The 16,138-nt window shown below is 42.1% G+C and overlaps 1 protein-coding gene across 1 annotated transcript in view; it reads left to right on the top strand.

Annotated features, from left to right (window-relative positions):
* Positions 1 to 2,350: 2,350 nt before the first annotated feature.
* Positions 2,351 to 16,138, top strand: part of LOC105357932 (centrosomal protein of 290 kDa-like) — a 54,477-nt gene continuing 40,689 nt past the window's right edge. Inside the window, exons 1-2 of the mRNA XM_023954605.1 lie at positions 2,351 to 2,527; positions 12,583 to 12,741. Coding sequence (XP_023810373.1) covers positions 2,453 to 2,527; positions 12,583 to 12,741 — 234 coding nt within the window. The 5' untranslated portion in view covers positions 2,351 to 2,452. The remainder of the gene's footprint in view (positions 2,528 to 12,582; positions 12,742 to 16,138) is intronic.

The following is a 16,138-nucleotide window of genomic DNA, read 5'->3' as shown; positions in this document are numbered from 1 at the left end:
AAACCGGAGCGAAGCTGACAGCAGGAGCTAGCACTGCTAATGCTAGCGTAGCTAGCAGTGCTAATATGGAAATCGGTGAAGAGACTCTGGAACAGCAAATACATTCATTTCTCACATCTAAAGGGATTTCCCTGGATCTCAATACCATAGAGACCTGCCACCTGCTCCCCAGGAGAAAGGAGACGGATAAACCAGCGATCCTCATCAGGTTTGTGAATCACAAACACAAGCTAGCTCTGATGAATCAAAGAAGAAATCTGAAGAGATCTGCTGCTTATCTGACCGACCATCTGACCAGAAGGAATGCTGAAATCGCCAAACATGCACGGCTTCTCAGGAAACGTAAGCAGATTGAGAACACTTGGGTTAAAGGCTGCAGGATTTACGTCAAACCGCTCGGTCCAGAGGACCGGGCCAAGGTTCTGGTTGTGAACACCATGAAGGATTTTGAGAAGTGTCTTATCACGGTCGTCTGAAACAACATGAAGTAATAAACCAAAGAGCCAAATAATTTCAAGAAATATGACGCCTGGATTCCTCACTTTCTCCATACGTCTGACGTCACCTGAATAACAGCAGAGTTCTGACCTGCAGACAACTTGACCTCAACTTTCACCGCAGCTGATATCAGCTGAAGAAGGATATGGACCTGAATCTAATGTCTGCAGACATAACATGGAAGAGAACTAGAAACTGTTTTAAACCCAGAAGATCGGCTGTTAATCAGAAGAAGAAATACCAACCATGGACAATCAACAGATAATGGACCCTTTTTATTTTTCCCTTACAGCATTACTTTATTATAAAAAAAATAAAAATACAAAATAAATAAATAAAAAAGTAAAACAAATGATTAATCACTTATTGAAAATTGTTAAATTGATTGACTTTTAATGATATTACTTCACTTGCTCCAAAAATTGATTCAAAAATCTTTCCTAATGTAGCATAATTTTGCACGTTTTTAACTTTTGATACTTGCTTTGCTATGACTTGCATGACTGCCTCGGGCTTTAATCCACAACATCTTTACAGAATGATCTAGATAAAGGAGGTTTTTGAACACCTGAACAGAGCTGTTCTATCTTCAGTTTGCTCTTTCAAATGTCACAGAACAAAAAGTCTTTCTCTTTTAGTGCAGGACAGTTAAAAAACCTTCCTAAAATGTTAACTGAAGGGACGTAATTTTATCACTTAGATTCAATTCAATGTTATTTGTATGGCCCAAATTCACACCAACAGTCGTCTCAGTGAACCGGTAATTGTAAGGTAAACATAGAATCAAAAAGGATCATAAATACAAAGAATTGTATATATATATATATATATATATATATATATATATATATATATATATGTATATATATATATGTATATATATATATATATATATATATATATATGTATATATATATATATATATATGTATATATATATATATGTATATGTATATATATATTGAAGGAATTTATTTTTTGTGGTTCTCATTTCTCCTAGGCTTTTATCTTATCTTTATTTCATTGAAGGTTTCCTTCAGGTTTACTGTGTGTGGTTCCTTTGAAATTTCAAAGGGGGCTTCCTGAACATTGCATGTGTAAAGAGGTTGTGACTCATCGACTGGGCTTCGGGGCGGTTTTTGTCTTGGAGTCCCTTTTGTTTGCTTAATTGCCTCTCCTCTGCCTCAGTTCGTAAAGCTGTTGAAGTTCAACAGTCTCCAGACCCTCCAGATCTCTGTAAGGTTCCGTCTGTTTATCACGATTTAAGTTCTGTGTTTTGTAAGGTACGGGCCAAATCTCTACCCCCCCATCACCCTTATGACTGTGCCATCGATCTTCTGCCGGGGACCCAACCCCCTAAGGGGCATATATACCCCCTATCACCGCCTGAACGAGAGGCTATGGACTCGTACCTGCGGGAGAGTTTACAGGCGGGGCTCATTCGACCTCTTCCTCGCCTGCTGTGGCGGGTTTTTTCTTTGTGGGGAAGCGAGACGGGGGTCTGCGACCCTGTATTGACTACAGGGGTTTGAATAAGATCACCGTACGTAACACCTACCCCTTACCCCTGCTGCACACTGCATTTGACCTGCTGAGTGGGGCACGTATGTTTTCTAGGTTGGACCTCAGGAACGCATATCACCTGGTCCGGGTGAGAGAGGGTGATGAGTGGAAGACGGCGTTTAACACTCCTAGTGGACAATTTGAATATTTAGTTATGCCTTTTGGACTTACTAATGCTCCTGCAGTATTTCAATCTTTGATCAATGATGTTTTGAAGGACATGTTGAACAAATTTGTGTTAGTTTATCTGGATGATATTTTGTTTTTTTCACCTGACCTAGATTCTCATGTGCAGCACGTCAGAGCCGTCCTCCAGCGCCTCCTAGAGAACCACCTCTACTGCAAGGCCGAAAAATGCGAACTCCACACTACGCGGACTCGGTTCTTGGGGTATGTGGTCTCTCCTGGGCAGGTCCAGATGGACGACTCTAAGGTTCAGGCCGTCCTGGAGTGGCCGGTTCCCTCTGGTAAGAAGCAACTTCAGCGCTTCTTGGGGTTCGCCAATTTTTACAGGCGTTTTATCAGAGGTTTCAGTGGCATTGCTGCACCCCTTCATAGGATTACGTCTGATAAGGTGCGTTTTGTTTGGAACGAAGAAGCTGAGAGGGCTTTTAGTGAACTGAAGAGACGCTTCTCTACGGCCCCTATACTGACTCAGCCTGATCCCTCCAAGCAATTCATTGTGGAGGTGGATGCTTCTGAGTCTGGTGTGGGGGCTGTGTTGTCACAGAGAGCGTCCGATAACAAAGTTCATCCCTGCGCGTATTTCTCCCGCAAGCTCACTCCTGCGGAGAGAAACTACTATATAGGGAACAGAGAACTTCTAGCTGTGAAAGTGGCCCTGGAGGAGTGGCGCCACTGGCTGGAGGGGGCTGAGCAGCCGTTTCTAGTTTGGACTGACCACAAAAATCTTGAGTACATCCGGTCTGCCAAGCGCCTCACTCTCCGCCAGGCTAGGTGGACTCTGTTCTTCGACAGGTTTGATTTCACCCTCTCCTATCGACCGGGAAGTAAGAATACCAAACCGGACGCACTCTCCCGTCAGTACCAACTGGAGGAGGAGGAGAGACCTGCTGAAGACACGCCTGTGCTCCCATCCCGCATGGTGCTCGGAGCCACCCGCTGGTCTCTGGAGCGACAGGTACAGGCTTCCCTTCCAGATCCTGCCACTATCCCCGCCGGCTGCCCGGAAGGCCGACTCTTTGTGCCATCGTCTCTTCGAACCATGGTATTGAAGTGGGGGCACTCTTCCAGACTGGCCTGTCATCCAGGGGTTACAAGGACTGGTTTCCTCATTGCCCAGCGGTTCTGGTGGCCCTCGATGTCTTCTGACATACGTGCTTTTGTGTCAGCCTGTCGTGTTTGTGCTAGTGTCAAGACCCCCAGGACTCCCCCTGCCGGTCTACTCCACCCTCTACCTGTGCCGTCTAGACCTTGGTCCCATGTTGCTATGGACTTCATCACCGGATTACCAGTTTCTCGAGGTAAAGCGGTTATCCTCACTATAATTGACCGTTTTTCTAAGTTAGCCCATGCCATACCCCTACAGAGACTTCCTTCAGCCAAAGAACTAGCCACCCTGGTTTCACAGCACTTGTTTCGCCTTCATGGCCTTCCTCTGAGCATCACGTCGGACCGGGGCCCACAATTCATTGCAGCCTTCTGGAGGGAGTTTTGCAACCTCCTCGGGATCAAGGTCAGTCTGAGTTCTGGTTTCCATCCTCAGACTAACGGCCAGGTAGAGAGGTATAATCAGGATCTGGAGACATCGCTGCGAGCCATGTGTGGAAAGAACCCCAAGACCTGGTCTTCGCAGCTCCCATGGATTGAGTACGCCCATAACTCCCTGGTCAACTCTACTGGGTACTCTCCCTTTCAGGCAGCCTATGGCTTTCAGCCTCCCTTGTTCCCACACCAGGAGCAATTGGCGACCTCCTCGGGGCCAGCGGCGTTTGTGAGACGATGTCGTCGCACCTGGAGCAGGTTCCGGCTGAAGCTCCTACGGAACCAGGAACGTCTCGCTATGGTGGCTAACCGGCGACGGTCTTTTGCTCCAGACTACAGGGTGGGAGACAAGGTGTGGCTGTCCACGTCGGATATCCCGCTGAAGGGAAGATGCAGCCCAGATTCATCGGTCCTTTTACCATCTCTCGTATCATCAACCCTGTGGCCGTGAGACTGGACCTGCCTCGCTCCATGAAGGTGCATCCGGTGTTCCACGTTAGTAAGCTAAAACCTGTTCGGGACTCTCCCCTGCAGCCAGATCCCACTCCCAGTCCTGCTCCACGGATGGTAGGCGGTGGTCCGGTCTACACTGTCCAGGAGATCCTCGCCTCCAGGAGGGTAGGACGTGGCATCCAGTATCTGATCGACTGGAAGGGTTACGGTCCGGCAGATCGCCAGTGGGTGCCTGCACGCCACATTTTGCGACCCCACGATGATCGCTCGCTTCCATCGCCTCCATCCAGATCAGCCTCGTCGGGGTCCGTCTGGTAGCCGGACTTAGGGACGGGGGTTCTGTCAAGGAAAGCCTCCTGCTGCTCAGCTGCACTCCTCCTGGAGGCCCCTCCTCCCCTCCCTGCTCTCAGGTGTTCACAGCTGGTTCTCATATGCTCCTGATTTGTGCCCTTCTTAAGTTGCTCTGAACCCTCTGTCATTGTCGCAGCGTTGTGGTTTGCTGGCTTCTCTAGCTTTGCTCTTGGCATTAAAAGCCCTTTCGAGTTATTTAGTTGTGTGTCTTTCCTGCACCTGGGTTCCTCCTTGGTTCCCCGTCACAAGCACAGCCATTAGGTTGTTCTTTTGGCATGCAAAAAGGACGAGCCAAGTGGCTGCGCAAGTTTTCACTATTTCCCCTCACCTCTGTCACTTCTAGTAAGAGGTCACCACAGTTTGGTTTTTCTTTTTTGGCTGATATTTATCGTTCATGCACAAGTTACACTTCTTTACCGACATAATACTGAAATGTTCAAGCAAAGAAATCATGTGGTCAAAGTCATATCTTCAACCCACTACTGGTCAAGCATACTTGGTACTGCCCCAAAATCTCCTTTCTGCATTTTCCACATGGTATACTTGTAGCAATCAACAAAGCGCACTCTGTCATTATTGTTCTTGTACTGACTATTCACCTGGCATATTGCCCGTTTCCCTTTGCCAGATATGGGAGCTTGTCACCAAACACGGTATTCCTTTTTCGCCTTCTCAGCTCCCGCATGTACCTGTGCAAGGTTTTTTACTGATTCCGGAAGCTCCCAGTGAATTTTGCCTGGGTTGAAAGTTTGATGCAGTTGGCAACAACAAACCCACAAACATTGGAGATTGCAGGAAACCTGTCAGTCCCAACTTGTTCCATGCGCGTGCCCTTGACATCAAAGTGTAAATGCCGCATGATATCTTTAAAGTGGTTTCTGACCATAGTTATTTTAGATTAGTGGATTTCCCATTTTCGCCAACCATCTTGCATCTTGCGTTTTGCATGGATGGAAGTTTTATCCCCCCCTCACAAGGAGGATGGCAATGAACCCCATTCGTTCAGGGAGGGCTATGAACCAGCTGTCATCTTCTGTCTGATGTTCATGCTGAACAACACAGTCACGAATAGTCTGAAGCATGTTCAGAGTGAGGAAACACAGGAAACTCTGTAAGCGAGTCGACACCGTACTTCTGACCAAAGCAGTTGGCTCTTCCTCAGCAGTGTAACATTCAATTGGGCTGTGATGGAGAGGCCTCCCAACCTGTTCTTCATGCCACATCGTGCCATCTTTTGCTTTTTCTGTTGGCACAGTGTGTCTCCTCTCTGTCGTCCTCTCTTTTCTGATGGCAATGAAATCTCCTCATCTGTGATCTGATTTCTGAGATCTGAGCAATGAAAACCTTCAGCAATGTAAAGATATATTTTGTTATTTATTTTAATTTTTTTGTTTTGTTTTTTTATTCTAGTTGAAACTATAAATTCCAAAACATGTCAAATAGGCCTCCTTTGCCTCCCCAGTCCAAGAAACATGTGGTTAAATTAAATGACTAAATTTTTCATAGGTGTGTATGTGAGTGTGCCTGGTTATTTATCTATGTGGCCCTGCAATGGACTGGTGACCCATCCAGGGTGTACCCCTCCCCAGTTGCTTGTGACTAGCTGGGATGTGCTCCAGCAGACCCCTGTGATCCTGACCAGGATGAGCAGGCACAGAAAATAAATGGATAGACAACTGCTAGAATCAGCAAATGAGAACAAGATGTTCATGAAATCTTATCAAAAGAAATATCAGTCTGAGTCCAGCTAAAGGACTATCTCTTCTCCCTCAGAGTCAAATGGGTTGACTTGCTCCAGGATCATTTTCAATGTCTGCTCAGGGTAGTAAAAATAAGGCATCTTGGTTTTTCAGATGACAAACTGGGAGTCAAAGTTTGTCAGAGCTTGGAGGCTCTTTTGAAGCAGAAAAACCTCCCCCACCTTGATCTGAGTAAAGAATGTGGTTAGCTAGGACATGTCTTCATCCAGATGATCGGGTAGTTGCTGCTGCATTTACAAATGAAAGGTGGCTAATTGAAGGCTGTTGAATAAGTCATTTCAAGCCACCCAGCCATTTGGCTGTGCTCTGGACGCTGCAGGGGGAGTGAAAAATCCTGGGCGTTCTAGTGTTAAAGCACTTCGCGGAACCGTCCGAAGTCAGGCTTCCACAGCGTGCATTAAAAAGTGATAATGCACACTTGGTCGCCCATTACCCCTTATTTAATAAATGAGACTGCAGATACTTTGTCACCTTTCCGGTAGCCTTGAAGCCTGACACCCATGAAGGAGCAGGAGGCTCCGTCTTTATTTATACAGACACGTAACTTTGCGCTGCACAAAATAGTTCCTAAACAAAACATTTAGTGATATTCATCGAAATCTAACAGTGCGCGTTGATGTTTGGTGCTACGGAGTGAAAGAGAACAGTTATAAAAAGTTTCCTCCAGAAACCCTTGAAGTCTGAACACAGGACCAGCAGAAAAAGTAAATTATCAGCAAAGATTAATGTGTTTAATGTGTTTATTATAGTTACCTCACGCACCATATGCTGAACCTTAAAAAATAAAAATAAAACACCGTGCGGTGATACGGTTATTGTCATACCATTATGTACCATTATGCCTTACTCACCCACCAATCTTATCTCTGCTCTTTTGGCACTGAGCAGCATCACTTCTTTGTCTTCTTTTAAAAGCTGCTATCATTTTTGTTTCCAAAACATCGTAACCATGGTTCAAACTTAAGTACCTTTAAAGTCCTTCTCCAACTATCTTTTGATCTGTTGACAAAGCATTTACAGTGGTCTTTTAATTATAAATGTGTCTTTTTTAGCCAAAATAAAACAAACATGTCGTTTTCTAGGACATAGTTTCTGCAGAGCTGCTGTAGTTTATCTGAAACTTACCTCTTAGGTGAGAGCGGGTCTGTTGGCACAGAGCAGGCCCGCCCCCCTTCCCTTCCCAGTTGCTGAGAGCTCTCTGTTTACATACTCTCCCGCTAGCTTAAACGCACTGCAGCTAACATTACCAGTGCAACAAAAATGGTGAGCACTATTGGAGTGATTCAGCCGTGCAGTTTAGATCCAGATTCCAGCTCAGATGAGGAAAATCTATTTGGATCTATTAGTCTGACAGTGGATGCATCAGAATGGAGCAGAGCAGGGTGACTTTGGCCCGCCTATTATAGCTTCTACATCATTAATAAAAGCTTTTTCCAACTGTATTTTTTCGTCTTCTACTGTGTCATAACAAATAACTAAATACTCAGAAATGCAATTTTAAGCTTAATTGTGCTAATATATGTCCTCCATAATCAGAAAAGAACATTTTATAATGGCGGCAGTTTAGCTCAGGCGGTAAAGCAGGTCATCTTAACAACCCCATCGATCCCAGCCCTCCCTAGCCAGCTGTCGCCCAGGGGATGGGTCAAATGTGGAGAACAGTTTCCCCATTGTGGGATAAAACAAAAGTAAAAAAAAAAAAACGTAAACACCAAAAACACCCTTTTCATCGGAGTGGGCCTTTACATTTAGTAGACGAAAATTGCACTCTGTTCAATCTGCTAAGTAAAAAAATGCTGAAGAATGCAATAATTAAACTAGAGCCAGCCATGAATAATAACATTACAGTACCCCCCCCCCCCCCCCCATATTTGCAGGGGTTAGGGACTATATACACTCATGAATAACATTAATCTGCAAACAGGAGAGCCCCCCCACCCCTACGCCGAAGATTGTCAGTGTCTGATTTGTACTCATTACAAACCCTTCTGAAACATTTCTGATGCTTTGTAAAACATTTATTAAAAAACACTGCTCAACATAAAGATTTTATTTTATTTTTTTAAATTCAGAGCAATAGACGTTGGGTACTTTAAAACGTACATTAGGAGTGTCACTCTGGGCCCTAAAACCAGGAGCAGTTAAGGGCGAGAGGTCCTGCAGTGGGATTTTAGTGTCAGGCACGACGCCACAGTCTGGCAGCAGCATGTCTTCCAGAAGAGGCCAGTTTCATCCCCTTCCTTCATCCGGATGATAATTATTCTCCATGATTATATTCCTCAGCGTTTCAGGATATTTTCCGTCCGCTTCTGAGTCAGTTGATGCCATTTCTCTGTGCAGAGGCACAAACTTCAGCTATAGTGATTTAAGAAGCGGTAGAACCAGCTGTTGGAGGCCAACGGGCCAGCGTGCTCTTCATCTCCACCACCCTTCCTCAGAAATTTTGCAGCACCTTCCTCAGATGGAAAAGTTTCACACAAGCAGTTGACTAAGCTTTTCTGATGAATTTTAGGAGTCACGTGACCGAAAAAAACATCTGGGAATACGTGAAACCACAAATAGTGAAACGTGAATAAGCGGTACTGTACTAGGACTATTTCAATTTGGCTTAAACTAAATATATTCATTTTCAACATCTGTCTTTCATCCAAAGAATTAATAAGAACAATTCTGAGATCCTCCGTCCTGTGATAGTTTACAGGAAGCATTTCATGAAAAGAACATCCTCTGTTTTGGTGTTTAATCTCATTACTGAGTGAAAACACTGAAACACAAGCTTCACACAATGGCTACGTTCACACTGCAGGCTGAAACGACCCAATTCCGAATTTTTTGCCCCTAAGCGGCCCAATTCCGATCTTTTCATGACAGTCTGAATGACACAGATCCGATCTTTTCAATTGCGACCCAGGCCCCGTGGGTTTGCCGTCCTGATTCCGAATTGTAGCCGTTCTTTTCAATTGCGACCGCCGTCTGACCGGCCAGCCGACTTGATTCCGAACTGTACGTCATCGACACGCAACAAACGTCATCATTTTGCGTTGAAGTAGGCGGGAACGAGAACGTAAACATCAACCATGGTGGACGATGCTGCTGAGATCAGTCAGTGGAAGGGAAGGGAGGTCACTGATTGGATTAATATTTGGGCTGATCGCTCTTTTCAAGCCAAACTCCAGGGCTCTGATCGCAACTGGGCGGTTTTTGAAAAAAATTCCAGCTAAATGGCAGAGCGTGGTGTTGAACCTTTACCGCGATAACTTTTTTTTCTTTCTCCCCTTTCCAACCGTGCTCAGAAGCGCGGGGGACCCAGGCGATCCTCCTCCTCCTCCCTGTTCTGATCCTTAGATTCTCTAGAACGGGTTAATAAAGAGTCCATAGCATTTATTCTGGGGGAAACCTTCTTTTATTACCGTCCTCCGTAACACACAACATGAATGCGCCCACACTGCCCCCCCCTATTCTCTATCGCGGCACGCGCTTGCACACACGCGGGCGCCCGGCCCCAACACATACACATTCCTCTTCCACTACAGTGGGTACAGACGATCCCGACTCCAATGCCTTCTTAAAATGAGAAGATTGTAATTGTGCTGCTCCTTCGTGAAAATAAATTTAATATTACAAAAAGAGCTCCGCTTTTGACAACACTGTTGTTGACATCCATTGTTAACGTTGGCTCCGCAAACAACAAGTGACGTCGTTCACCGTTGAGTATTCTTCTGGCTTCTGCGCATGCGGGTCTCGTTTGGGTCTTGTCACGGTCACACTGGAGATCACAAAAGTTCGGATTTACTTGGAAATGTGAACGGTCTAGCAAACAATTCGGATTTTTTCAAAAAATCCGAATTGAGCATTAAGCCCTGCAGTGTGAACGTAGCCTTTGTTGGTGTTGATGTGAGCTGGAAGACTTGTCAGTCAGTGAGCAATTCCCGTTTCAGACCACTGAAAGGTCACACCACCAGCTCGGAGTAGAACCACTTCCCTTCACTATTTACTGAGGCTGAGGGGTGAGATGCATTTTTTTTAACAATTACTTCGTATTATTTATTTTTTATGTTTTTCATACTTGTGAATTTCATCTATTTTTCTGTTTGGAAGAAGAAAATTCTGTTTTCTCATTTATGCCAGCATTGACAGCATTCCATAGTAATTACTAGTACTATGTGAATGTGAACAGACATTTTAGTGTTTGGGTTTTTGAACATCTGAGTTTTCTCCTTAAATGAATTTTTAAAATTAAAAAGTCAATCGAGTTACATAAAGAAAAGCTTTTTAAACAGAAGAAAGCGCACAAAAATATTTAATTCAGAATAGGGACACTGGCTCTTTCCGAATTCCCACCCCTCCACCCCTAAAGTCTGCTGGACTTTATATATGTAGTTGTAGATTTAGATAAGTTAATTCTTCTCTAAGAGTTCTGGTAAATCGCCTGTCCGTCCTGGGGGAGGATCCCTCTTTCATGTGGGCACCCCTGAGGTTTCTTCGTATTTTCCGGAATCTGTTTTTTGCCAGTATAGCTTAGTCAGTTTGTTAGTTCATTTTAGTATTTTCCTATTGAACTCTTTGTATTCGTGATCCTTTTGAGTTCATGTTTTACTTCGAAGCCCATCGAGACGACTGTTGTTGTGATTTTGGGCTATACAAATAAAATTGAATTGAAAAAAAAAATTGAATCCCCATCCTCAGGTTCCAAAAAGAAACAGAAAGCATCTGCTGGTTCCAAGACGCCAACATCCTATAGACTTCTATAGAGAAATAAACAGCTAATACTCAGTCATTATATTTTTTAAAATACCCGTTTTTGGTAAATGGTAATGGGACAATTACCATATCAGTGGCAAGCAATCAACATCACCCAGTGAGGGCCCTTGGGCAAGACCCTTAATGCTGCTGCCTCCCGAGCGCGGCTCGTCTGCAACTCACCGCTCCCCCAGGGGATGGGTCAAATGTGGAGAACTTCTTTCTGTCACACACTTAGGTGTCACCTAGGTGTGTGACAGAAAGTGGGACTTTGTTTCTTTTCTTTTGCTCTTATTTCATGTAGCACACTTTCAGGTGGTAGGGGTGAGGACTTCCGACAAGCAGGAGAAGGAAGAAATAATTTGAATGAAGAAATACTCAGAAATGCAATTTCATTCAGATCGACTCGAACCAGTCACTGCTTACTGACTATTTCTGGTTCCAACATGGCAACATCCATATCATGAAAAAATGGCGGCTGAATGGATTTCATTTGGTTGAAGCTGGAATTAAACCTTTTTTTTATGGGTGACATCACACTCACTGTCCAGTTCTCCTAGACCAGTGTTTTTCAACCAGTGTGCCGCGGGAGATGGTCAAGTGCGCCGTGGGAAATTGCCCTCATTCACTGATCTAAAAACATTTTCCATCTCCAGGATTTCAGCTCTCTGTTCATCCAAACAGGTCCTGATAAAACACTGAGTAGTTAGGAATATAAAAGATCATAAAATACTTTTTTCTTTGTGTTTATTTAATTATATTAAAGACATTTTGATAAGAATGACGCGATTTAGCTGCAGCTATAACTGTGTAAGGAAAAGTCCCGCCCTTTACTGACTCCACCAATCATTCTTGAAGGCTTAATCACATGTCATCAGTCTGACCAATCAGAAGTGCTCAAAGTCTTCACTTCCTTCTTAATTCTGCTGATAAAGTCGCTCAGTTCTAACAAAAATACCAGCTAAAGCTCTTCTTTAGCGGTGTAGCTTTCCACAGAATCCGGTATCAGACCGTGGAACAAGAGAACAAAACAATGAAGCTCAGAGACGCTAGTCTTTCTGCCCTTTTTCGGCAGTTTTCACACTACATCTCCCATGATGCATTGGCTTAAAGGGACAGCGCACAATGAGTCGTCCTTGTGAAACGTCTTGAAACCGCAAAAAAGAAAAAGTTTCTAAATTTTTGTAATTTAACTTTTATTTCATCTCTTAGGAAAAACAGCTGCAACTTCCTGCTTTTCTGCCACAATTATCACAAAAATCCATGTGAGATTTCGCGCGCGGGGGGGGCTGTCGATCAATACAGACCATGAATTTCTGCTTTTTTTATTTTGAATGCTGGTGTGCCGCGGGATTTTTGTCAAGGTTAAAGTGTGCCGTGGCACAATACAAAAAACACTGTCCTATACACTCAATGGGTCTACCTTATTTTACACACTAACTTTGCCTGTTTTTGCATCGTCATTACATTGAATTCTACCCTGTTTTTATCAGACTGTAGATGTCAGCGGTGAAACAGGGCGGTCGGATTCAGACCTCAAGTCCCAAATACATGAACTGATTGGAAGAAATGAAGAACTGAGACAGGAACTGAAGGCGGCTCGGGAAGAGGCAACCAACAGCTACAGTCGGCTCATGAGAGCCGAAGAAAAGGTATTTTCACGTGTTGCCTGTGTGTTTGAGGTGAATTCTATTCACTGACTTTCTAACCTTAAAGTGCTTCCTTTTCGGTTTGTACAAAAGTAAACTGCTGTGGATGGCAATCAAAGCAGTTGTTAAGTTAATTTGATTTTTAACTCTTTAGCAATTATGTCTTTTGTGAAACACATCAGAGTAATTTTACATGTGGAAATCGTTTTCCGGAAAATTGCTGAGCTGACAGTGTTTACTGGATGAAGACTAGTGAGAAGATGGACGCAATAATCCTCAGGGTTGGAGGTTTTCACAAACTGTTAGTTCTGTACTGTACTTATTTTGGACACATGTTGACACAGCGGATACACGTGTGTGTTGCAAATAATGTTAAATGACTAATGAGAAACATGTGTCTTTAAACACCGCCAGCAACATGTTTGTTGGACTGAGAGGGGAAAACTTTGTCCTGCACTCCAAGACCCACTCCAAAGAAAACTGTGTTTTTACCATGTTTTTGTTTATTTTTTTTCTCACAACTTTTTATTTAAAGAATTAGTCATGACAACACAGCAACTTCAATAATACAAGTTACGTTTTCCTTATAAAAAGACAAAAAGCAAAAAGGAAATAAAATAAAAAAAAAAAAAAAAAAAAAAAACTAAACTGTATTGTATGACATTTCACTCAAAACAAATATCTGCACTCAAACAAATAAAAATTATAATTACATAAAACAAAACTTAACAACGAACATTGCTTCTCTTACATTATACCATCACAGCTCTCCTTTTCAAAAGCTTTTAAACTGAGGTTGCAAAATTCCGTGCGGTTGAGATCAAAAATCTGTTGAATCATCTATTAGTTCTAATTTTTGAATATAATTAATAAAGGGTCCCCAAATTTCCTCAAATAGGTGTTGTTTGCTTTTATGGATATACATTATTCTTTCCAAAGGAAGGCAATACAACATTTGTTTTAGCCACTGATTTATGCTAGGTCTGCTCATGTTTTTCCAAGCCTGTGCAATACACCTTTTAGCCGTTAAGAAACTGATATCAATAAATGTACTCTCTGTATTACTAAAATTATGTTTCACTGGATATATAGTCAAAAGAAATAGGGTAGGGCTCAATGTAAGTTGTTTTGAGATTATTTTTTCTATTGTAATTTTAACTTCTTCCAAAAAGATTTGTATTTGGTGACATTCCCACATGCAATGCTTCAATGTGCCTTTAAAGCCACATTTTGCACAAACATCTGGTATGTTCTTATTATATTTATTTAGTTGCACTGGTGTCGTATATAAACGCATTAACCATTTAAATTGTAGTATTCTCAGTCGACTGTTAATAGACATGGAATGAATCTTACAACATCCCCTTGTCCAATCATTTTCATTAATATTGAGTGATAAGTCATCATTCCATGATTTTAATTTACCATTTGATTTCTCTGATGTATTAGATGTCAATAAGTTATAGAGGTCCGAAATTATGCCTTTTCTTAATTTGTTTTTCATCATCTGGGTTTCCAGCTGTGAAAGAGGAATTTTGTTAAGACTCTTTTGGTTTGCATTCACAAAGCTTCTTAACTGAAGATATTTAAAGTAGTGTTTTTTATCCAGGTCGTACATAGATTTTAGCTCCTCAAAGGACATAAAGGTATCAGACTGTGAGGGGTACAAATCTCTAATTGTTCTAAGTCCTTTGGATGCCCACGTTTTAAACGTTGTATCCATTCTTCCTGGTACAAAACACTGGTGACCCCAGATTGGGCTGAATTGTGATAAAGAATTTACTTCTTTTAAATAGTTTTTGACCTCAAACCAGACCTTTATCATGTGTTTCAAGAAAGGATTTTTGATTTGTCTTTGTAACTTTCTTATTTTATCGGAGTATAAGAACGACGGTAAAGGTATTTTTAAATTGTGGGACTCCATTTCCACCCAATGTGGATTATTCTCATTAGAGAAGTAAAACATAATGGAGCGCAGATGTGTAGCCCAGAAGTAATGCTTAAAATTAGGGCATTTTAGCCCCCCTCCATCAAATGGTAAGTATAGTAAAGTAAGACGGAGTTTAGGTTTTCTGTTGTTCCATATAAAGGCTACTGTGATTTTCTTTAACCAAGCAAATAATTCTAGAGGGGGTGCCAGAGGGATATTTTGGAACAAGTATAGCAGTTTTGGCAATACGTTCATTTTTAGGATATTTATTCTTCCCATTATAGTTATGGGCAGCTTCATCCATCTGTCTATTGAATCTTTGATTTTTTCTTTTAAGTAATCATAGTTACGTTGGACAACTTGATCCAGCTTTGGTACAATTACCACTCCTAAGTATTCAAAATGTTCAACTACTTTAAAGTGAGATGTTTTGGAAGTGGGGTTTTGCCTTTCCATAGAATTTAGCATTAAAATTGAGGATTTTGCATTATTCACTTTATATCCTGAAATACTTCCAAATATTTGAATCACTTCCAGCACTGCTGGGATTGATGAAGTAAGGTTACTCAAATATAAAATGACATCGTCTGCAAACAAAGACATTTTGTGTTCAGTGGGTCCTATTGTGATTCCAGTTATCTGTGTATGTGCACGAATCGCTGCTGCAAATGGTTCTATTGCTAAAGTAAAAGCAAAGGAGAGAGAGGACATCCTTGCCGACATCCTCTCTTAATTTTAATTGGCTTAGAGAAATTTCTATTTGTTAAAACTTCCGCTGTCGGGTCTTTATACAAAATCTTGATCCATTTTATAAAGTTGGATCCGCATCCAAATCTTTCCAAGATACTGAAAAGATAGGGCCACTCAACCCTATCAAATGCTTTTTCTGCATCTAATGACAGGAGAGCAGTATCTCTGTTTTCTTTTTTATGAAGAATGATATTTAAAACTCTTCTCACATTATGAGATCCTAGTCTTCTAGCAACAAAGCCATTCTGATCTCTATTTATTATATGTGGCAGAACGTTTTGGAGACGCCTTGCTAACAATTTGCAAATAATTTTAAGATCAGAATTCAGTAAACTAATAGGCCTCATATTCTCGCATTTGTTAGGTGGTTTACCTGGTTTTGGCAGTAATGTGATAAGGGCTTGATTCATGGAGAGTGGAAGACATTCTTTTTCAAATGCCTCAGTAAACATTTCCAGTAGGGGTGTTAGCAATTTATCCTTAAATTTTTTATATATTTCAATCGGAATACCATCTGGACCTGGACTTTTTCCTGATTTCATGTTTTCAATAGTTTGTGCGACTTCTATGTTATTAAACTTTAAATTCAAATGGATCTTATTCTCATTTGAGATAACTGGAATATTCAGCCTATTTAGGAAACTATTAATGTCAGTAGGATTGCAGTTCCCTTGAGCGTCATACAGTTTCTGGTAATACTCTCTAAAGGCGTCGTTGATA

This window comes from Oryzias latipes, chromosome 4, assembly GCF_002234675.1.
Source record: "Oryzias latipes chromosome 4, ASM223467v1".
Taxonomy (NCBI): Eukaryota; Metazoa; Chordata; class Actinopteri; order Beloniformes; family Adrianichthyidae; genus Oryzias; species Oryzias latipes.
Note: the sequence above shows the minus strand (reverse complement) of the source record. Positions and strands in the feature narration are given on the sequence as shown.